The sequence below is a fragment of the Podarcis gaigeae genome, assembly GCF_964106915.1.
Source record: "Podarcis gaigeae genome assembly, chromosome: 8".
Lineage (NCBI taxonomy): Eukaryota > Metazoa > Chordata > Lepidosauria > Squamata > Lacertidae > Podarcis > Podarcis gaigeae.
In genome coordinates, this window is record NC_139684.1 from 73664601 (window position 1) to 73688732 (window position 24132).

Sequence of the window (24132 nt, forward strand, 5' to 3'; positions counted from 1 at the left end):
ACAGACTTCATAAATCCGAATTCGAATTGTGTTGTTCCTATGTCTGTTATGGGCTCTGCCGTAGAACTAGGTTTTAGTGATCAGTAATGTCTTCCATTCTAAGTATTCCTCAGGAACTGTGCTCCCACCCTGTGGTGACGATTGCCTTCCTGATTTGTTTCTTAAACCATTCTCCCCTTCTGTGAAACTTCCTCTGTTCGCAGATTGGAAGCGTGTTGCAAAACGTGGGGAAGTCATAGTGCATAAGCTGCATTTTCCTATTTTTGGCTTCCAGTTTTTTTTAAAAAAAAAATTAAAGGTAAAAACCCACCACAAAATTTCAGTAAATCAGTTGTAATCCCCGGGGAAACCCCAGAAAGGATGGTAGATTAAAAGTTATGAAAGAATGTGTCAATCCTGTTGTTGTACATCAAACTTTTTCCATTCAGTAGCTGCACATGCAGGCGTAAATAAGGATGTGAAGTGTCATGGAGCAACCTCAAGTTACATCAGTTAGGAAATTTGGCCCCCTCTTCCTCTGTGTGTGTGGAATATGAGTTTCTGATAAAATGTGATAAGCCTATTGACCTGTTTGCTCAAGACTTATCTCATCCAAACGTGTTCTTTCTTGGAACACAGGCGATTGGCTGATTCCAAGCTGAGGAGGGACTCTCTGGCATTATAAAAGTAGCCCTCTTCTTTGCTTGGGAATAACACATTCTAGGCCTATCAGAGAGAGATCGTGACAGGCTGAGAGCGGGGAAAAGAGAGAGAAAAGTGATTGAAAAGAAAGGGACAGGACCCATCGCAAGAAAGGAAGATGAAACTGCAACTAGTCTGCGTGGTCTTCATTCTTCTCAGCTCTGCCACCAGAAACACTTGTGCCTTCAAACTTCAGGTGAGAATCACATTCTAAATTATGAGGCGGAATTTATGAGACGATCTTCCTAGTCAAGTCTATCCAATGGAACTTAGGAGGCTATAGGAAGTCATGGGACTTCATAGGAAGTCAGATTATTGAAACATTTGGCTAGGGAACATCTGCCCTTGCTGGAAGTGTCTCTTCAAGGTTTTAGGCAGCAGACATTCCCAGTCCAGCTTGGACATGCCAAGGTTCAGACCTGAGACCATCTGCTTGCAAAGCAGATCCTCTGCCAATGGTCTTTTTGGTGTCAGCCAGTTTTGTATCATATAACTGAGCAAAGGCCCCCTTAACTAGGATAGAGCCGTCTATTTGTGAACCTCGTCACTTTTACATGTGTTCACTCATAAATCCGTTCCAGCCTGTTTCCATATATCATCAGCATCTTATATTGTTAGGTTTTTTTTGTTTCTGTTTTAATCTTTCAAAATCTCTCTCTCTCTCTCTCTCTCTCTCTCTCTCTGTGTGTGTGTGTGTGTATGGGATTGTTTTAAAAAGATATAAGCTGTAATTATTATTATTATTATTTAAAAATCCCTAGGAAATTTCACATCTCAGTATTATGTTTTGGATGCATTTTCTCTTAAAATGTGCATTTTGGGGTTCTAAGGGACACGGGTGGTGCTGTGGGTTAAACCACAGAGCCTAGGATTTGCCGATCAGAAGGTCAGCGGTTTGAATCCCTGTGACGGGGTGAGCTCCTGTTGTTCGGTCCCTGCTCCTGCCAACCTAGCAGTTTGAAAGCACGTCAAAGTGCAAGTAGATAAATAGGTACCGCTCTGGCGGGAAGATAAATGGCGTTTCCGTGCGCTGCTCTGGTTCGCCAGAAGTGGCTTAGTCATGCTGGCCACATGACCCAGAAGCTGTCTGCGGACAAACGCCAGCTCCCTTGGCTTATAGAGCGAGATGAATGCACAACCCCCGAGTCGGTCACGACTGGACCTAATGGTCAGGGGTCCCTTTTATGCACACTTACCCCACTGAAATCAGAGGAACCAACCTGAGTAGATATGGATAGAATTGACAGTAAACATTTATTCCTGTACATCATTTAAAAATACACTTTGGAGTTCTTTTTTCGAGCCAAGAACTATGAAATCTCACAGAAAGCTTCGTTCCGATCCACATATTAGTCTAGCGGTATGACTCGGTGGCGCATAGCTTCACAATTAATTGTTTTGAGTTGCATCGGACTCCATGAACTTGCAAGCTGATGGAGCTACTCTTAGGCCATGCAGGGATGCCAACTTGATTAAAATATTTTTTTGGGGGGGGGGGGAGGTAATCCCCACCCCGCATAATTGACCACAAGACAAGGTACATGCAAACCATTTGAATGGCAATGCCCACCAGCTTTGTGGGGGGGGGCAGTCCTCAAAAATATTGGGGGGGGGGGGCTGAAGGGACCTTGGCCCTTAGGAGTTGGCTCCTATGAGGCCAAGCATGGTGGCCACTTTGTGACAGATCTGGGGTGCCATGAAAGATAGCAAATTGTTACTTTGTTAGCATTACCCTGTGCTATTTTTTTTCTTGAAAAAAGAGGTGCCTGAACTCACCATGAGCACCTCCCTTGTTATCTTAGAATGGCCATGGTGCCTACCTGAGAGGTGCCGGAACTGAATTCTGGAGAGTTCCTACCCTGCAGAGCTACAATTCACAGTTTTCTGGGAAGAGAGAGATTGATTGCTAACCCTCTCGGGGCACTGTAGCTTTGGGACAGGGACTGGGATGGGGTCTCTAACAATTCTCAGCTACTGTTATAGACCTCAGATCCCAGGTTTCTTAGAAGGGAGCCAGCACTGCTGAAGTGGTGTAGTCATGCTTTAAAGGCATGCTGTGAATCTGGCCATAGCTGAACCAGGGTATTCACTATGTTGAGGGAAAGGCGCTGGCCGCTCCATCTCAGAGCACCAAATGTCTTGGGCTGGCTTTGCTTGAAGATAGCCTCACTTTCCTCAGCTTTAGCAACTTATCTACAATAAACGGGGACTATAACTGGCTTTTGCAGGGTTTTGGCAAGGACTTCGGTTGTCCCTAGTCCTTGTTTTCTAAGATCAGTCCCTGAACAATCACAATTCTCTCCCCCCTCTTCCCCCCCTTGCCTTTGAGGAAAACTTCATTTAGTTTTGTATTTTCAAGGCTGTTCCACATTCTCTAACTAGCCTTTCTCAACCTGTGGGTCCCCAGATGTTGTTGAACTACAACTCCCATCACCCCTAGCTAGCAAGGCCAGAGATCAGGGATGATGAGAGTTGTAGTCCAACAACATCTGGGGACCCACAGGTTGAGAACTGCTGCAAGCAGTGGTGCAGGAAGGTCCTTTCAGACTGTGGACTTAATGGCCCCTCTCTTTAGATGGAAATGGATATTTAGGAACATAGGGAGCTGCCTTACATGGAGTCAGACCATTGGGTCCATCTATCGCAGTATTGTGCACATTGACCAGCAGTGGCTTTCCAGGAATTCAGATAAGGGTCTCTCCCAGCCCTGGCAACAAGAGGGGGAGAAAGATCAAAGGGATAGGAGAGCTCCAGTGCTCATAATCAACTGTTGATCCAGCTCAGCTCTTCAGTTTCTTAGCTTTGACAAATCAGGGTCCTAAGAAATTGAATAGAGGGACATGGGTGGCGCTGTGGGTTAAACCACAGAGCCTAGGACTTGCTGATCAGAAGGTCAGTGGTTCGAATCCCCGTGACGGGGTGAGCTCCCGTTGCTCGGTCCCTGCTCCTGCCAACCTAGCAGTTCGAAAACACGTCAAAGTGCAAGTAGATAAATAGGTACCACTCCGGCAGGAAGGTAAACGGCGTTTCCGTGCGCTGCTCTGGTTCGCCAGAAGCGGCTTAGTCATGCTGGCCACATGACCCAGAAGCTGTACGCCAGCTCCCTCGGCCAATAAAGCGAGATGAGCTCCACAACCCCAGAGTCAGTCACGACTGGATACCTAATGGTCAGGGGCCCCTTTACCCTTACCTTTAAGAAATTGAATGCTTTTGCAGCTCCCGCTGAAGGAAATTTCACTGAAACGCATTGAGTTGAATAAACAGTTGATTATCAGAAAGATTATTTATCTTGGCTGCTTTTGGCTTCTCTCTCTCAGCCCTACCTGGAGACTCTAGGATTGAATCTGAGACGTTCTGCCTGCAAAGCAGATGTTCTCCCACTGACCCACCGCAAAGAGAGAATGGTGTTTATGAAACCTGATTCTAAACCAGGGTTTCCCAAACTTGGGTCTCCAGCTATTTTCGGACTACAAATCCCATCATCCCTGACCACTGGTCTTGCCAGCTAGGATGATGGGAGGTGTAGTCCAAAAAAACCAGCTGGAGGCCCAAGTTTGGGAAACCCTGGTCTAAACTTTCCTAACTGTGCCACTGTGCTGAGGGAGGGTGGGGAGAACAAGGAGGGAACCAGAGTTGAAAATGTGCCAAGTCTGGCTTTTCCCCAACCTGTGAAGTTTGGAAAGATTTCCCCCCTTCAGTAACAGATGAGCTAAAACAAATCCCCTCCTTCTTTCTCTTCACAGACAGATGTTGAGAAAGACCTCACGAGCTTGGATACGTACAAGACAGAGCCCAGGGTGAATACCGTTCAGGTGAGACCTATATCCCAGTGGTGCTTGTACTACTCCAATGTGAAGGCAAGGGGGCAGCATGGTGCAAGGAGAAATAGATGTCTCTCTCAGCACCGCACTAAGATCCTTTGGCGTGCCAGGCTATATTCCTGAATCTTGCTTTAGAGTAATGCAGCCTCGAAGGAGAATGCAATTCTGGCTTCTCCTGCCCTTCCTTTTGTCCCCACTCCCCACTTAAATCCCTTAAAAACAAAACAAGAAAACAACATGCCCATTCAGAAGAGAGGTTCTCTGTACAGGCTCAGAAGCCTTCAGCTTGAGATACCTAGATTTAATAAAATAAAATAAAATAAAATAAATTGTGGCAGTCCTACCTAATGACAGCTGATTAGGACCCTGAGAAGTCTAATTTGTCCTGGAATATAGAAAGCTCTCTTCTACTAGATCAGATCTGCCTGGCACACCAGGGTGTCAGGATGATCATTTTCTCATGATCTTTTTTAACAAAAGATGCCAGTGGATCTTCTGAGCTATGGCTCTTCTCTCAGGGCTTGTCCATCCTTCCTCAATCCCACACCTAGAAAGCCTATCAGGTTTTCAGTTTCCCCCTCTGCTTTCCCTTTCCTGAGAGAAAACAGTAGCAACTCTTAACTCCACTTGTTTCAATTACACTATCGGCATTACTGATTTATTTTTATTTATTTATGCTCCCATGCTTTATATTATCTGTTGTTTCATATCCGAGCCTAGTTGTAAACCCCCTTTTAACTGCATTTGGGAAAAAGGAGTATACAATCTGTACCTCTTTCCTTAATAAACAAAACCAGGCCAAGCCCGGCTCGCAAACTTTGGCCCAAAAAATGCCCATCGTCCCTCTTCTGAGGTAAACATGAGTGACTATTAATTTCGTTCGTTTTAAATTGCACTAGTGACTAGACCATACCCTCTGACCTTTCTCTGATGAAAACAGGGATGTCCCATTCCATAATGATCATTTTACTATTTATAACCCCACACATCTGACTGGGTCACCCTGAGCCACTCTGGGCAGCTTCCAACATATACAAAAGCATAATAAAACATTTTTAAAAAAGGATTGCCTTCAGACAACTCTGGAGTTGAATAATAGCATACCCTCTGATATTTTTCCAATGAAAATAGGGACGTCCTAAGGAAAGGTGGGACATCCTGGGATCAAATCAGAAACCGGGACAGCTTCTCTAAATCAGGGATGTCCCTGGAAAATAGGGACATTTGGAGGGGCTGCTATAGGTCTTACTGGTTTATTTATTTATTCTTGTTTTACTTTATTTGTGCTTTGTATTCAAGCCTCATTGTGAGCCTCATTTTAAGCAAATATGGGGAGGGCAGACTGCAAAACGAATAAATGAATCCGTTAATAATGGGCTCTTTCTTCTCACCACTGCAGGCATTGCTACGGAGAGACAAGCGCTTCAACAGCCACTTCCCCACCTGCCACTTCTGCTGCAATTGCTGCAGAAACAAAGGATGTGGCATGTGCTGTTGGGCCTGAGGGCCAAGGATGACCGCCGGGCCGCTCCTCGTCTCAGCACCACACACACACCAGGCTCCCCAAACTTGCCCCCCACCCCGTACTGCTCCCTACCACCTTCAACAATTTTTTCCTTATTTATTAGTTTGCTCACTTTTGTGTGCTCTCGTTTGTTACTATTGGGAATTAAAGTGTTTTTACCTCATGACTGTCTGCGAGGTTTTTTTTACCTCACGAAGTATTTGTGATTACTTTTTACCTCACAACTGCCATAGAGCTCTGCTGGCAAGGGAAGGTGGGAGTTTTAGTCTCAAGCGCGTATGGGGAACGTAATATTGTCAAAGGCTTGTGTCCTCTGCCGTCCTCTGATGTCAACTCTCCAGGGCTTCAGGTGCAGATTCATCTAAATCGGTCTTATTTTTTCTTCTTCTTCCTTATCTTCTACTGACTGATGCAAGTAATCTATGACCATAGCCTTCCTGATAGGTAGCCATCCGGTTTTTGCTTTAAAACCCCCTCTAACCATGAATCTCCCAAGGATGGTTCTTTCACGGTCGAACAGCTAAAGCAGTCAGCAGGTCATTCCTAATGTTTAACCAAAATCCTCTTGTAAAGTGAACCCAGATGCCCTTCAGAGCATCAGAACATACACTTGCTCAATCACCCATATAAAAGCCCTTCGAATTTGTAGATGAGTATCACATCACCTCTTAATAATCCCTTCTCCGGGTGAAATGTTCTTGAGCCTTTCAAGCTAAGGTTTGGTCTCCTCATGAGGTTTCGGTCTCCAGTGTTTCAGCTCAGGAGGCACATGTGATGAAGGCTGGTGTTAAACTAATGTGAGATTTCTGTGTGTTTGGATGAAGATATTTATACAACTGGATTCTGCACATTACCCCAATTGCAGTGGACTAAGTTTGAACTTATTGGGGGGGGTGAGGGGGTTGCATACCCTCCAACATTTCTCCAATGAAAATAGGGATGTCCCATTCCATAATGAAAATTTTACTATTTATGCCCCACCACCACCACATCTTACTGGGTTGTCTCAGCCACTCTGGGCAGCTTCCAACATATATAAAAACAATAAAACATTAAACATTAAAAAAAAACCCTTCTCTATACAGGATTGCCTTCAGACAGCTGGGGGGGGGGGACCTCCATACCCGTCAACATTTCTCCATTGGAAATAGGGGCATCTTAAGGAAAAGTGGGACATTCCAGGATCAAATCAGAAATTGGAACAGTTTTTCTAAATCAGGGATGTCCTTGGAAAATAGGGATACTTGGATGGTCTGGGGTTGTACGTGTAGTGCTGCCTTTCTGTATATCATAGTATTGCGTGTGAAAATGTTTCAACACCCTAAAATGCTTCATAAATTTATGAATACAAGGGAGATGTAAGCATGAAAAACCAAAGTGGGGAAAAGGGGAATTTGGTGCATAGAGGCCCAGAATAAGGCGTACTCAGACCAGTGGGGGTTCCAGGCTTCCAAACGTAAGGTCACCCTGGAGGAGGTGCACAGAAAGAAGACTGAAGGGGGGGGTTCTGTGTGCTCCAAAGGTGCTCAGGAAAACTTTAAACACAAGGTGCTTCGGTCTCAAGAGAACGGTGTGCAACTTTTGTCATGTACATTGCCACTTCATGGAAAAAAACACTTACCAAAACATTTGCCCATGTATACTTGCACAGAAAATAGCGGATCTTGCTGAAAGGCAAGACATGGAGATCTGCACTGATTGTTGCAATGCATTCCTTATTGTTGTTGTTGTTGTATAATTATACAGTGGTACCTCGGGTTATGAACTTAATTCATTCTGGAGGTCTTTTCTTAACCTGAAACTGTTCTTAACCTGAGGTAGCACTTTAGCTAATGGGGCCTCCCACTGCCGCTGCATGATTTCTGTTCTCATCCTGAAGCAAAGTTCTTAACCCGAGGTAATATTTCTGGGTTAGCCAAGTCTGTAACCTGAAGCGTATGTAACCTGAAGCGTATGTAACCCGAGGTACCACTGTAATATGATTGTATAATCTTAGAAGGGGCGTGAGGGTGATTATCAGAAAGAGACCGTGAACTTCTGAATTTTCCACCATGCTACTGCTGATGAGAGCAGTAGTTTTGGGAAAGTCCTGATGGCTGGGTCTAGAGGGGCCTGGAGGGTGACATTTGACCTGTGCTATGCAGTGGCAGAAAGGGAACTGCTTTATTTCTGACCGTCCTGTAGCTGTTCAGACAGGAGCCTGGTTGGGAAAGGAAACACAGCAACCCCTAATCTTCTGTGTGCTCGAAGAAGTCTTCCATTTAAGGCAGCCTCCCACCGCCCCCGCTGAGAGATCTCCATGGCACCCTCTCTCCCACCCCATCCCCAAATTAATCACAGTAATAAAAGCCACAGATTCATGCTGAAAGTACAAAAATAGAGACATATACTTTGAAAGTCTTGACAGTAAAATCCACTGACACAATAGGCTCAGCACAGCAGGAAAGACCTCAGCCATAGAAAGAAAGAGACAGGATTAGAACAGCACAACCCTCCAAACACCCTTCAGTCTTGGAGAGGCTCAGTGCCATTAGCTATCCCTCTCGCAGCAAGAAATCCCAGGGGTGAGGATCAATAATACTTCCTCACAGAAAGGAGCCTCAGGGGGTAAGGTCATAAATATTCCCCCTCATGGACTGGGAACTGGGGTTCTACACCCAAGAACATATCCCTGGACACACACAAAAAGAGCAGGAAGTCCTGAGAGTTAATACTAGTATTTTGTTTTCCCTGCAGCAGGGAGTCCCGAGGGTTTATACTAACAATACTCCCCCAGGGAATTGTAGGAGGTAACCGTTGCATGGAGGGAGCCTCAGAAGATTTATTTGGGCGTACGAATTTGACACCATCCCTCCCTCCCCCCATGGCTCTCCTACTCGATCACCCCCATTGGTCTAGCTAGCATTACTTCTAGTTATTATACAAGCACTTGTTAAATAGAAAAAAAGGAAAAGGAAAGCATTTGGACAAAAGTTCTCTCCTTCCTCGGGTCAGACGTTGGAGTAGATCTGGTCGGTTCCAGAGGTGGGCTTCCAGTTGCCCAGGTTCCCGTACAGTCCAGTCAGCTCACCGGCTGATACATTTTCATAATCTTCAGCCACCGCCATGGATTCGTAGGCCTTGGTGCTCAGATCCTAAAAAGAAAAAAGAGAAAGGAAGAGTTTTAGTCCATTCAAAGTACATGGCTTCCCCTAAAGAAGCCTGGGAACTGTGGTTTACCCTTCTCACGGGACTACAATTCCCAGCACCTGCAACAAACTACCTGATATGGACCTAACCTTAGATTGCCTTTGCAGGCCCTTCTCCTGTTCCCCTGTCTGAGGGAGGCTCAGAGGGCAGTGACAAGGAAGAGGGGCCTTTTTAGTTGTGGCTCCCCATTTGTGGAATGCGTTTCCCCCAGTGAGGGCCACCTGGTGTCTTTGTTGACATATGTTTTGGCACCAAGTAAAAGCTTATTTCCCCGCCTAACTGTCCAGGCTTTCGGTAGACTAAGATGGGCGCTGTTTTGTTACAAGTGTGTTGCCCAGGCTTCCTATGGTAGGGTTGTTTTGATCTGTTTTCATGGTGTGATGGTCTCAAATTAATAATAATAATAATAATAATAATAATAATAATAATATGATTGCTTTGGAGAAGCTGTATGTTCTCAGTGGCAGACCCACACTTGTGGGAGCCCTGAACTGCCATGGGGGCCCCTTCGCAACCAGCAACAAAGTCTGGGTAACCTGTATTATCATCATCAGTGGGGTTGTTCCACATCAGATCACCAAACCTTTACAACATCTGCACTACTGACTCTCAGACTTTGGGATTGTTGAAATATATACAACAAGTCATCTCCTTTAACAAGATAGCTCAGTTGGTAGAGCATGAGACTCTTAATCTCAGAGTTGTGGGTTTGAACCCCACATCAGTCATTGCAGAGGGGTCAGACTGGACCCCTTCCAACTCTAAAGGTGAGGTAAAGGACCCCTGGACAGTTAAGTCCAGTCAAAGCGACTATGGGGTTGCAGCCCTCTTCTCGCTTTGAGGCTGAGGCAGCCGGTGTTTGTCCACAGACAGCTTTCAAGTGGCCAGCATGACTAAACAGCTTCTGGTGCAACGGAATACCGTGATGGAAACCAGAGCACATGGAAATGTTTTTTACCTTCCCGCCACAGCTGTACCTATTTATCTACTTGCACTGGCGTGCTTTCAAACTGCTAGGTTGGCAGGAGCTGGGACAGAGGAATGGGAGCTCAGCCCATGGTGGGGATTTGAACTGCCAACCTTCCGATTGGCAAGCCCAAGAGGCTCAGTGGTTTAGACCACAGTGCCACCTGCATCCCTAACTCTACAGTTCTATGATTCTATGAAAAAATAATAATCAATCTGAGTCATGCAACTCATATGGGGTCTCATAGTTTTTAAGCAATGTGGATGAAAGCAGCTTCTGGGGCTCCTCCAGAATTAGGAGCCCAAAGCTTAAGTTTCATTATAGAATTATAGAATTGGAAGGGACCCTGTGGATCAATGCCCTGCAATGAAGGAATATGCAGCTGTCCCACATAGGGAGCGAACCGGCAACCTTGGCATTATCAGCCCCACACTCTAACCAACTGAGCTATCAGGGCTGACCTAGTTTCACAGTAAATCCGCCCCTGAGTATTGTACTGCCCTGAGCCTTCCCCTACATTGTCAGCAGCTGGGCTCCCTCCTCCCTTCGACTTGCTGTACATGTTGAACTGCTCCTCTTTCTTCTTGGACCTGGAGGGCTTCTCTACTTTGAGCGACGTCTTCTGCTCTCCATTTTCATCCGTGACATACAGCGTAGGGTCTTCCTGCTCCTCATCTTCCTCTTTCTTCTGCCCCTTTTTTCTAGCGGCAGAAAGGGAGGAGGGAAAAGAAAGCCATGGTGTTATAAGTGGGGTGTAGGGATAAGGTTGTCAACCGATAGGATAAAATTCACAGCCTGTACTGCATTAAAATAAAATATGATGAAGATGGTTTATAGATGGTATATCACTCCAGTGAAATTAGCAAAAATGTATAAAGTATGTAATAAGTGTTGGAAATGTAAAGAAAAAGAGGGAACATTTTATCATATGTGGTGGGAGTGTAAAAAGGTGAGAGTCTTCTGGGAACTGATATATAATGAATTTTAAAAAATGATGAAATATACATTTGTTAAAAAACCAGAAGCTTTTTTGTTAGGAATGGTTGGAAAGGAAATAAATAGAAAGGACCATAAATTATTTTTATATGCAGTATCAGCAGCAAGAATACTACTGGCCCAAAAATGGAAGCAGGAAGAATTACCATCGATAGAAGAATGGAGAATTAAATTAATGGTCTACGCAGAATTAGATAAACTAACAAGAAGGATCCGAAACCGACGAGATCACAAGTTTACCAAGGACTGGAGCAAATTTGTGGACTATATGAAAAGCATTTGTGATACGCAAATAACGTTTGTGGGTTTACAGGAAGCTTTGTGAAGAAATAATATTAGAAACACTGTAAAAAAGGGAATAAGGGAATAGGTTTATTTAAAATAAAAGGCAATGTTAAATTTAGAACTGCGGATAGAAGATTAGAAAACGGAAGATTCACGGATGAGCTGAAGGAAGTCAAAATTATGTATTTGTGATAATATTGAAAATGTATGTTTAAATCTTGTATTGGAAATTGAATATTATTATTTTTTTTAAAAAAAAGGTTGTCAACCTATAGCGGTGGGAGAATCTAGCACCGCTCATGGAAGATTGATGCAGGTGAAGCTTCCCCAGCCATGGGGAGCAACTGCTCATGTCTGCAGATCAGGTTTCTCTGAAAGGCGCAGGAGCATCAGCCCGTAAAAAAAGTTGGCAACCCTCCACAGTAATGGAGACAGGGGAGAGGGTGGGGGAAGAGGGTACATAAGCTGGTTTTTGCTAAATAATGAAAGCCAGCATCTACTTGCTAACAGTGTTGAGGATGAATCCAGCTGCTCACCTGCTCTTCGTCACCTTGTAGATCACCGTTCCCAGCAGGGAGAAGAAGAGGAGGCCCCCAACGGCACCCCCAGAGGCCATGAGCAGGAGGGTGGTGTCCCCTGCAAAAAGAGACAGTGAAACCTGGTGGCTGTCCTTTGCAAAGAGGCCGTCCGCATGCGGATGAGATGCAAGGTCCCTTCTAGCAGTCAGCTGACTGGCAGAAATCCAGGTGGTACCTTCTCCATGACAGCTTCACCTGTTAGATGCTAAGCCTGCCAGAAAGGTCAGCATCAGCCCCTAGTATTCTTGGCCATCAGCCAAGCCCCCCAAGTCACTGGTGGTGCCTGCCTTCAGTCCTCCATCCCTTTTTGGTCCAGGATTCCAAAATGTGTCCGCTGACTTGATTTAGCTATCCTTCTAATTTCCCACAATTCCTCTGGCTTACTGCCACTCTGAGGCATTGTGGGGAATAAAACAAGTGTCTAGACCAGGGGCAGTCAACCTTTTTATACCTACCGCTCACTACTGCATCTTTCTTGATGGTAAAATTTCCTCACCGCCCACTAGTGCTCGATAGAAGGAGGATTCAGCTTGTGCCACAGAACCCCCTACTGCCCACCAAGAATCCTGAAATGCCCACTAGTGGGCAGTAGGGACCAGGCTGACAACCTAGAGCACAGAGCACTGTCATTTCAGAAGTGCAGCAGTTGGGTGAGGGTGGGGAAAGGTCTGGATCTCGACCGTAGCATGGAGAAAGGGTTTTATAACCCTCCTCTGATATGGATTGTTCCCCACACCCCCAGGTTCTGTGTCTCCCGTTTAGTAAATCAAACAGCTAGGAAGCAAAGGCCCAAACCCATCACATGTAGTTCACATGTGGTGAATCTACCTAATTCGCACATCTTGAAACCATGTACTGTAACCCTTCCAAAATCTGCACTCTTCTGACTTTTGCAATGTAGTATAGGTACTGTGAGTAAAATTGCATATACGAGTTAAGAGGGGAAAATGCATTTTATGAGGGGAATTTGCTTTCAAAAATGTGCACACTGGGAGAGATTCATACTAATTCACACTGACGTATCCTCATACCATTTTTTTTATATATATATAATTGTGAACTGATGTGGAGAACTGAATATTGGAAAGATAAGAAAATGAGAGAGGCCCAAAGTGACAGATTTGTCCCCATGTCTCATGGAGATAATTTGTGTTGCATGCAGAAGATCCCAGGCTCAGCCGGCATCTCCATATAGTGCTGAGAGCTGCTGCCAGCCAGAGCTGACAATATTGAGCCAGATGGACCAATGGTCTCACTTGATTTAAGGAAGCTTCCTATGTTCCCAGATACCTCTTATTAGCACTTAAACCTTACTTACTTACCTGCCTGGATGGTGGGTAGTGTGATTTGGCTTGGCCCGTGTTGGTTGGTAGCTGTGCAAGACACGTTGGTGAGGCTGGAGGTGGGGCCTGTCAATATCCCAATGATGGCCTGTCCCCAGGAGACTGAGGCTGCCTGCAGCTCAGAGCTGTTGAACTCCCCAGGAACGGTACGGTTTGGTAGGCGCCACTCGATTTCGGGTAAGGGGTTTCCCTCGGCTATGCAGTAACACGTTACTATTTCTCCAGTCCGTGACAAGGTGCAGTTCCCTTGAGGCAGGATCACTGGCTTATCTGCAAGGATGGCAGAGGGATATTTTAAAAACTAGAACAACCAGACGTCACAGTGTGTGTTCCCATGGTCCAAGCTGCTACACTTCCAAAAGTTTAAAGGGTTTTAAAATGTGCACTTAATGCAGCCTTGCAAATAAGTACTAGCCTGCAAGAGGTTTTTTTACCAGTTTATGGAGGCTAGTAGAGCAGGGAAGAAGACAGAGACGCGAAGGGCTGAAAAAGTGGGTGGGGAAATAGTTTCCCCCATTCCCCTGTCCCGTCATTCAAATCTCTAGACAGAGATTGAATATACCACACACCACACATTTAAAGCACAAAACATTTCCTCAAAGAATCTTGGGAACTGCAGTTAGGGGTGCTGGGAACTGTAGCCCTGTGATGGGTAAACTATAGTTCTCAGGATCCTTGGGGGAAGTCACATGCTTTAAACTGGCGCATCTCAGTGCCTCTGCTTAACATGCATTATTGGGTTGTGCCTGGTGGGCAGAAATTCATCCGGCAAAGCTTTCTCAGGCATGGAGATGCCATAACAGCAGCAACAACAAAAATCACCCACTGCGTTTTTACAAAAGCGTAGGAGCTCCAGGCGAAGAAAAAGGTGGCAACTTGACATAGTAAACATGAACTTGGTGTGACTTTGCCACTAAGCCCCAAGTAAGCCACAGATAAATACGGTGATATTGAAACAAGAAATCAAGGCCTCTCCTTACACTCCACATTGAGGTAGGTGGGTGGCGAGTCTTCCCCCATCCCGACATCATTCTCTGCAACACAGTGGTATGGCCCCGAGTCCCTCCGCACATCTGCCAGGGTCACCTCTGGCCCAACACCTGCTGCCCGCAGTGGTGCTTTGCGAGGCCCGAAGAACCATCGGTAACTGACAGCCGGGGGGTTGCTCTGGCTGCTGCATCGGAGGGTGACACTGTCTCCTTCTTTCAGGTTGGGGTTCCCCACGACGGAGACGACAGCGTTTTTGGGAGAATCTGGAAGAGTCCGTCAGAGTAGGATAGAGGTCAATGGAAACCCATTTTTGCTGCTAAGGCTGCACACTCCATCCTACGCCTCACCTATTGACCCCAACGCCTCCATCTGCACCTGCTGAATTTCTACCTGTTTTCCAGGAATTAAAGGTGCAGGCTCACACAAAAAGGGGAATAACACCATATGGTTGCAATGGGTGACTGGGGTTACACCATGTATTGAAAGCACACAACTTTTCCCAATGAATCATGGGCTGCTAGGAATTGTAGCACTGTGATGCTATAGTTCTCAGGATTGTTTGGGGGGGGAGCCTTGGGCTTTAAAAGTATGGAGGGGGGTGCTAAATTGTGCTACAAACATCTTGTTTCTATGCTTCAAGTGGGTTTAGAAAATTATTGTTCAAACCCCCTCCACCCTTTCCCAGGCTTTCCTAAACTGCAGGAAGCTTTTCACCTAAGACTAAAAAACTTGCCCACTTTTATTTATAAAGTTAGCAAGTAACTAGTCCTCATGGTAGCTGGAAGAAACCGTCTTAACAATTTAAAATCAGAGCCGACTTTCAAGGGCAGAGCATCCATTGCTTTGAAGTGAAGGGGGCCTTCTGACCGAATTTCCACCCACAGTACTGTGTCCAGACACTCACATTTAACCTGCAGGTAGATTCCATTGCTAGACTGTTGCTGGTTTGGGAAGGTGGCTGTGCACTGCAGGTATTTGCCATGATCTTTGTGCGAAGGGATGTAGCTGAGCCCCGATTCCGTCCGCCAGGAACCCCCAGCAAGACGTTCCTGGACTGTGGCAGCCTTGCCTCCCACAAGGTTCCAGGTCAGAGTAGGTGGAGCCAAGGGGCAGGTGTGCAGGGTTGAACAGGTGATCAGGGTGCGGTCGCCTTCGGTCAGTAAGCCTGGGTCACTCATCTCCAGTTGCGATGGAGTGTCTGCAAGCAAAAAGGCTACAAATCATCCCGAGGACCACATTCCATTGTGAGAAATCTTTCAGGTGGCATGTCCCAGCGGTGGGCGGGGCCAGGCCAGAGGCAAAAGTGGGCAGAGGATTCCTCTCCCACACCCTTCTCAAACTTCCATCCAGGCACGCAAGAGGCATGGTCAGAGTTGAAGGATGTATTCCAGCCAGGCAAAATCTTTCAAGGAGGGTGGGAAGAAAGGGCAGCGAGGGGTGTGGTCTGAGGATGGGGTGTGGCCTGGGAAGAGTCCTAAGGACCAGAAAGAGATGGCAGGGAGGCCGAATTTGGGGACTGAACATGAGATTCCTCCACGAACAAGTGAGAGACCAGGATGCAGCAGAGATGGGAAGGCAAGGGGGCCAGGAAGGCGGGCCGAGAGTGATGGGAAGGGGGTCTTCCGGGAGGAGCGATAGTCACATGAAGCAGGGAGGGGGGAGGCAGAGCTCCCACCTAATCCTCCCCACAGAAAGGGGGTGTCGAGACCCATAGGTCATGTGACATGGGCAAGGAGAGGTTGGGGGGTCCTGGCCAGGTGGGGGGGGGAGATTGGGTCAGGTGGCCTGAGATGGGGCAGCTTGTAAAGTGAGGCCCCTATTTCAGGGTGGGGTGACTGAGGGGAGCTTGCCTCTTAGCAAAGTGGGGGGCATTGGAGGGGAGCCCACATGGGGAGAGGCAGGAGCCTTTGGGGGGGGTCGAGTTTGGAAGGAAGTTCTGAGGGCGGGAGGGGGGAGGAAGAGGCTCAGGATGGAAACGAGAGGTTCTTGTTTTCGTTTTTACTATGCATTTTGTGCTTGTATGTTGTGAACCTTCCTAAGACCTGCGGGTATAGGGCGGTATGCAAGTTTAAATCACCATCATCATCAAATCAGCATCACTACTCCCCGGCCTGGATGCACGGGTCCACCTCACCTGCTACGTCCACCCGGACTGTGACGTCGTAGAAGCGGTGTTTAACCGAATCGGGGTTGATCCAGACATAGTAGCTCATGGCATCCTCGCTGCGAACGGGGTTGATGCTAAGGGTGCAGTTGCCCATCTCGAGGTCTCCCAGCACCTCCGTCCGCCCTTGGTACTCCAACAGGATGCTGCCCTGGCTTTTGCTGTTGTAGATTTCAGGGTACCCTCTCGATCGGTACTGGTACCAAGCCACGCTGAACTTGCCACCCCAGGAATCACGGGAACCCGGGAAGGTGAACGAGCAGGGAATGACCACGCAGGAGCCCTTCAGGGCTTGGATGGAGCTAGGCAGCATGGACGTCCAGGCATCAGACACAGGGCTGTAAAACAGAACTGGAGGAAAAGGTGCGGGGAGCAGGGAGAGAGTCTCTCAGCAGGTCTTTAAGTGGTTGTGGAATACTCAAGAGTACACACCACCAGTACCACTTTTCTTAGAAGGAAAGCATTGCTAAAGACCCAGTTCTATATTGTGTGACATGGACTTCCTGATAAGACCTGCTAGCAACCAGGAACCTACCTAGGAGACATGCCAGTGGGAGACCTTTGCCGGAGAGTCTCATGTTGTGAAGCACCTCTGGGTTCGCAGCCCTGAGAGAGGCTCAGGGCTGGGGGAATGGGAAATCCGTCTCTTCTCCGTCATGCACAGCGAAGCCCGCGGGTGAGTTGGAAGAAGGAAAAGCTGGAGGAAATTAAGGAGAAGTCAAGAAAATCAGGTGTGCGCCAACTTTGATTCTCCATGGGAGCCAGCGTGGTGTAGTGGTTAGAGTGTTGAATTAGGACCTGGCAGACTAGGGGATGGAAGCCCCTTCAGAGCAGTCTGTCCCTCTTTGGTCTGCCACTAGCTGGGCTAGTAACTTCTTCCCCGGCTAGTAACTTTAGTTACTTGCAAGGCATGACCAAGGAACAGATTTGTTAAATGTTCTGGATTTTCTGAATTGCTGCCAGGATGTTCAGATTGAGAGCTGTGTGTGTAAAGAAGCGTAAAGAGGCAGCTTGTCTTTAATGGATGTCCAGGATTTCACAAACCTTTGAAATACACAGTTTGGACTCATACTTTGGCCTCTTTCTTTGGCCAAATTTACATGGCCTTTCCCCATTTTTTCTCTTGGCACGATGTGTCGTCCTGCACCGAACACACATCTAAGCTGTCTTGCAATGCAATCCAAGACATGTCTGCTCAGAAGTAGGGCTGAAGGAGAAATTCAACCCAGTTTGCCTTCACAGGGGAACCTACATAGTGCACAGTTCCCAAAACAATATGCAAACTGAAGCAGCAGTCCTTCGAAATCTGCCCTTTGAATTTTGCAATGCAGTTCTCCATCAAAGTATTGTGTACAAAGATGCATATACTGGGGTAAAGGGTGCAAAAAGATACAAACAGTAGCAAAAATAGCATACAAAATTACAGAAAATGACTTTGCAGAAATATGCATAATAGGTGAAAATTGCACACGAAAAAAGGTTAATATTAGGAAAAATTCGCACTAAAATGCGGGTGAATCCTCATGATAATTTTTTTAAATGAAGGTTCCCAGCTAATGAGGAAATGCAGGAAACTGGATTTAAAAGTGGGCAAATTAGAAACTGAGAAAAACCAAAATGGACAGATTTGCCCATCCCTACTCATAAGTAGGGACGCGGGTGGCGCTGTGGGTAAAACCTCAGTGCCTAGGACTTGCCGATCGAATCCCCGCGGCGGGGTGAGCTCCCGTCGTCCAGTCCCAGCTCCTGCCCACCTAGCAGTTCAAAAGCACCCCTAAGTGCAAGTAGATAAATAGGTACTCCTTTATAGCGGGAAGGTAAACGGCGTTTCCATGTGCTGCACTGGTCTGGCTCGCCAGAGCAGCTTCGTCACGTTGGCCACATGACCCGGACAGCGCTGGCTCCCGGCCTCTTAAGCAAGATGAGCACGCAACCCCAGAGTCGGTCACGACTGGCCCATACGGGCAGGGGTACCTTTACCTTACTCATAAGTAAGTCCTATTAACTTCAATGGGGCTTACTCCCAGTCTTAGCTGGATATCCCAGAGGTGGAAAAGGCACAAAGAAGGGCAGTCAAAATGATCAGTTCTTCTATGACTGAAAGATTACAATTGTTGGGGATTTTTAATTTAGAGAAAAAAGTGAGGAATGGGGGAGCTTGATAGAAGTGTATCAAACTATGCTTGATGTAGAGAAAGCAGACGGAAGAGTTTCTCCCTCCCTCATAATGCTAGAAGCTGCAGGCATCCAATTAAGCAGAATGGTAGGAGATTCAGGGCAAGAGAACTGCAACAGAGCATCTCTGTCTTGCAAGGGCTCTGACTGTTTTCATGCAAAAACAGAAGCTCTAGCACTGCCCTATGACCCTCACAAAGTAAGATTTAACCGCCAGTCGAATCAACTTTTGTATGTGGATTGGGGAGGTGGGGCAGCATCTAATCCTTTGCCTAGGCAGCAAAACATTTTGGGCTGCCCCCAGCCATGAGGGGTGAAGCTTCGTGTTGCTGGATTCCTGCCCATCTCAAGGCTGTTGAAAGCCCATCCAAAAACCCCAGTTAAAGGGTCCCCTTTAACTTCCTTGCTGCAACATGAAGATGTTGAAACACCAGGCTCCTGGCAAAAGTCTCCGAGGCCTGCAGAAACTGGGATAAAGAGCCTTGCAAGAGACTAAAATAGAGCAAGAAAACACACCCCGCTGGGCTCCCTCCCTCCCAAATTGATGGAAAGCGAAAGCAGACTATGGCAAATGTGATGTGCAATGGGGCACTTCGACTCCCATCATTGCAGAATGCACAAAAAAGGATACATTTCCTACAAAAGAGACACAAAACTTTTGATTCCTGAATATGCTAAAGCACAGTCTGACCCCCTCCTTTGGTAATCCTCATAAAATGCTAGCCCAGTTGTTGCCATTAATTTGATTCTGAATTGATTTTAGAATGAATTGATTTTAGAATGTATTTCAATTAATTGATTGTGATTTTATGTAAACTGTGTTACTTTTACTGTTGTTAGCCGCTCTGAGCCCGGCTTCAGCTAGGGAGGGTGGGATATAAATAAATTATTATTATTGGCCCACCGTATTAATTTTTTTAATCACAGGTTTTTATGGGCATTTCTTTTCTACACATTGTTTTCCTCCTTCTTTGTATTCTTGCCCTCGCTTCCTTGTCCCCCACTCCCAATATTTATACATTTCTAAGAGTAAACACACCTTTTTTCTTTCTCTTTTTCGCAGGGGGGATACAGCTTATACCAAGTAAGCACATATTGGGTGGGTGAGTATAGAAGTTTTTGTTCTGCGGTGCTTCCTCAATGCTACTACTGTCTGGAGCGGCACTCACTATAGCAGAACAACACCCCGCCCCCCTGCACACACAAACCAGAATATTTGTAGGGCAAAAAGTTGCAGTATTTCAGCAGGATGTTATGGAGAATTGGAATCAAAGCAGTATGCCGACTACAAAAAACTTTTGCAGGCACAAACAGTTATCGAATGCAGGACTTTTACATGCTGATGCCATCAAGGCATGTGGGCTCTGGGCACATTACTACCTTAAAATTCAGTTAGCACCACATTCAGACCCTCCATGCGTCCCTATTTTCTAGGGGCGTCCCTGATTTAGAGAAGCCATCCCGGTTTCTGATTTGATCCTGGAATGTCCCACTTTTCCTTAGGATGTCCCTAATTTCATTGGAGAAATGGTGGAGGGTATGGAGTTATCTAGTTAGCTAGTGATGTATGGAAGTGAGAGCTGGACCATAAAGAAGGCTGATTGCCGAAGACTTGATGCTTTTGAATTATGGTGCTGGAGGAGACTCTTGAGAGTCTCTTAGACTGCAAGAAGATCAAAACTATCCATTCTTAAGGAAATCAGCCCTGAATGCTCACTGGAAGGACAGATCCTGAAGCTGAGGCTCCAATACTTTGGCCACCTCATGAGAAGAGAAGACTCCCTGGAAAAGACCCTGATGTTGGGAAAGATGGAGGGCACAAGGAGAAGGGGACGACAGAGGATGAGATGGTTGGATAGTGTTCGCAAAGCTACCAGCATGAGTTTGACCAATCTGTGGGAGGCAGTGGAAGACAGGAGTGCCTGGCGTGCTCTGGTCGATGGGGTCACGAAGAGTCAGACACGACTAAACGACTAAACAACAACAACAACAACAACATGGAGTTATCTGACCCCCTAGCTGTCTGAAAGCAATCCTGTATTAGGGAAGTTTTTTAAAAAAATGTTTAATGTTTTATTATGTTTTTATATATTTTGGAAGCTGCCCAGAGCGGCTGGGGCAACCCAGTAAGATGTGTGGGGTATAAATAGTACAATTATCATTATGAAATGGGATGTCCCTATTTTCTTCGGAGAAATGTTGGAGGGTATGCACATTCACGACACAATACCACTTTAAACAGTCAAGGCTTCTCCCCCCCAAAGACTTCTGGGACCTGTAATTTGTTAAGGGTGCTGAGTTGTTACCAGTCCCCCATTCCTCTCACGGAGCTACAATTCACAGAGCAGTTTAACAACCGATGCCTCTTTTTTCAGCGTACTCTGGAAACTGTACATCTGGAAAGAGAATGGGATGTGTGCGTCTGTTAACAACTCTCAGCCCCTTTCACAAACTACAGCTCCCAGAATTCTTTGGGGGAATGCCATGACTGTTCAAAGGGGTCTCATATTGCTTTAGAGCAGGCATCCCCAACCTGCGGCCCTCCAGATGTTTTGGCCTACAACTCCCATGATCCCTAGCTAACAGGACCAGTGGTCAGGGATGATGGGAATTGTAGTCCAAAACATCTGGAGGGCCGAAGGTTGGGGATGCCTGCTTTAGAGGCATGGTGTGAATCGGAGTCACATTTACCAACTTCGGCACAATGTTTTCCCATAATATTTTGTTCTATAGCAGGAGTCAGCAAACTTTTTCAGCAGGGGGCTGGTCCACTGTCCCTCAGACCTTGTGTGGGGCCAGACTATATTTTGAAAAAAAAAAAAAATGAACGAATTTCTATGCCCCACAAATAACCCAGAGATGCAATTTAAATAAAAGGACACATTCTACTCATGTAAAAACACACTGATTCCCGGACCATCCGTGGGCCGGATTTAGAAGGCAAATGGGCCAGATCCAGCCCCCGGGCCTTAGTTTGCCTACCCATGTTCTATAGGGAGGGGAAACATTTTTTTATAGATTCGGATTGGAACTGTCTTTGGGTGAAATGCATCGAAATGCAGTATTTCGGACAGGATAGATGCTGGCTGTGTGTGCACCACTTCCTAAGCGAGTGGTGGGAGCACACTGGGTGCAGCGAGAGCCACCTCGAACCCCAAGCCGCCTCTGGATAGAACAGGTTTGCCCTGGAGTTCATCCACAGGCTCACTGGGATGCAGCAGGCACACAGAGAGACACACAGAGGCGCGTGAGCCAGCGAGCGCTTGGCCCCCGAAGGTGCTGGCAGGCTGCCAAGTCCCAGCTCCCAGCCTCTGTGGCGAGCACCAGAACCTCAAACGCCAGGCAGTCACCTCTAGCACGGCTCAGTTAATTGTTGCCTGCAGCTGAGCGCCCCCCAATACTTTGAGATAGCCCACTCCCCTCCACAGAAAAAAACCACACAAACCAAACAGCAGCTGCCCCCTCCTCTCTGCTTGCTGACAAGTGACAGACATCTGCCCCCTCCCCTCGCTCAGGCCTGCAGCCCACCACAGAGGCAGGGCTCTGTGTCATCGGCAGCATCACCACCAAGAGCGCACAATGTTCTAGCGATGCACGGAGAGGTGGCCTCGGGGTGATCTAGCTGCTGTCCACACCGATTTGAAGCCGCTGCCTCTCACCCCCTCCCTTGCTTGCACCCCGCCGGCTAAATAGTGCTTAATTTCTAAAGCAAAAGAGGGGGTGGGGAAGAGGCAGTTGCAAAGTTATGCCTTCCCATCTGAAAAAAAAGAGGCTGCCCTGATGAGTGGAGGCTGGCTGTGACTCATTGAGGGCGCTGCACATGTTGTGTGTTCTCTCCCTTCCTAAGCGATGTCCGCCGCTTGTGGCACTCGCATTCTCCGACCCCATCTAACATACAGGCCGGGAGCCGCTAGCTATGGCTTCCCAAAGGACATGCGCTGTGTGGGGGCGAGGTTGCCAACTGACCGGCTTGGCCTATTGTTGCTGTGCTTTTCAAAGCAACTTGATGGCCCACAGACTGTCTCGCCAGGGTGGTGCATGCTTTAGTTATCTCTCACTTGTACTACTGCAATACGCTCTACGTGGGGCTACCTTTGAAAGTGAGGCGGAAACTACAATTAATCCAGAATGCGGCAGCTAGACTGGTGACTGGGAGTGGCCGTCGAGACCATATAACACCGGTCCTGAAAGACATTGGCTCCCAGAATGTTTTCAAGCACAATTCAAAGTCTTGGTCGTGACCTTTAAAGCCCTAAATGCCCTCTGCCCAGTATACCTGAAGGAGTGTCTCCACTCCCTCGTTCAGCTGAGGTCCAGCTCCGAGGGCCTTCTGGCGGTTCCCTCACTGCGAGAAGTGAGGTTACAGGGAACCGGGCAGAGGGCCTTCTTGGTAGCGGCGCCTGCCCTGTGGAATGCCCTCCCATCAGATATCAAGGAAATAAGCAACTCTCTGACTTTCAGAAGACATCTGAAGGCAGCCCTGTTTAGGGAAGTTTTTAATGTTTGATGTTTTATCATGTTTTTAATATTCTGTTGGGAGCCGTTCAGAGTGGCTGGGAAAACCCAGCCAGATGGGCAGGGTATAAATAATAAATTATTATTATTATTATTATTGTTGTTGTTGTTGTTGTTGTTGTTATGGGTCGAACTCCCTTGACCCAGGGCAGCTAGTGGCGCAGTGGGTTAGTTTGTGTGGCTATTTACCAGAAGGTTGGTCATTTGAGCCCACCCAGGGGTGGCTGTGGGCAGGATTCTTGGATTCCACGGGGTTAGGCTAGATGACCCCGAGGTCCTTTCAAACGCAACAATTTTGTCAGTTCATTCCTCTCTTTTTTTAACCATCTCCTGCTACTGTCTGCAGATTATCCTGTTGTTCAAAGGCAAAGGGGAAAGAGCTGGGTAGGGAGGTTACATGAATACTCTATGCATGAACTCGTGTCCAGAACAGGCATACACACCTAAGGATCACATGTTCTGAATTTTAAATTGCTGTCACCCACCATGGTGAAGAGCAGGTAATAAATTCCAATATAATAATAATTAATATGTTGAGCTGTATGTGGGTTGCAAGCTCATCTTACACAGTGTGTGCTTTCTGGATAAGAAATGGGTGAGGTGCAAAGTAGCCATAGGGGAGGTGATACTCTGTACATTCTCAGGAGCACCCTGTACTTTAGTATCCTCGCTTGTTCCAGGGATGGGTGCGATTCAGTTTAAATCTTGCCACTCAGCTACAACTCCCTACAAGGAATCCTTTATTCATTCAACAAAATGTAGATGCCGCTTGGTTGTAAACAGAACCTCTCGGAGGTTTAGAAAAACAAACGTGAGCATTGTCGATAAAAGACAGATGCTAAAAATGGATATTTTGAAAACTGGAAACATAATGAAAATCAACAATAAGCTAATGCAAAATAC

The 24132-nt window shown here is 46.7% G+C and overlaps 2 protein-coding genes across 6 annotated transcripts in view; one reads left to right on the top strand and one right to left on the bottom strand.

Annotated features, from left to right (window-relative positions):
- The first annotated feature begins 686 nt into the window (after positions 1 to 686).
- Positions 687 to 6187, top strand: HAMP (hepcidin antimicrobial peptide). Its single transcript, XM_083754472.1, has 3 exons — positions 687 to 877; positions 4425 to 4493; positions 5902 to 6187. Exons 1-3 carry the CDS (start codon positions 800 to 802, stop codon positions 6004 to 6006), a joined length of 252 nt encoding a protein of 83 aa, XP_083610598.1. The 5' UTR covers positions 687 to 799; the 3' UTR covers positions 6007 to 6187.
- Positions 6188 to 8390: 2203 nt separating this feature from the next.
- The window catches only part of LOC310851471 (B-cell receptor CD22-like), a 31204-nt gene continuing 15462 nt past the window's right edge, over positions 8391 to 24132 (bottom strand). For 3 of the 5 annotated variants that reach the window (XM_083753939.1, XM_083753938.1, XM_083753937.1), the window contains exons 2-9: positions 17075 to 17236; positions 16510 to 16890; positions 15280 to 15573; positions 14366 to 14638; positions 13365 to 13655; positions 12001 to 12100; positions 10701 to 10884; positions 8391 to 9161 (exon numbers count right to left, since the gene is read on the bottom strand). In XM_083753939.1, coding sequence (XP_083610065.1) covers positions 9018 to 9161; positions 10701 to 10884; positions 12001 to 12100; positions 13365 to 13655; positions 14366 to 14638; positions 15280 to 15573; positions 16510 to 16890; positions 17075 to 17117 — 1710 coding nt within the window. In that variant the 5' untranslated portion in view covers positions 17118 to 17236 and the 3' untranslated portion in view covers positions 8391 to 9017. The remainder of the gene's footprint in view (positions 9162 to 10700; positions 10885 to 12000; positions 12101 to 13364; positions 13656 to 14365; positions 14639 to 15279; positions 15574 to 16509; positions 16891 to 17074; positions 17237 to 24132) is intronic. The other 2 variants (XM_083753940.1, XM_083753941.1) reach the window with 2 other exon arrangements.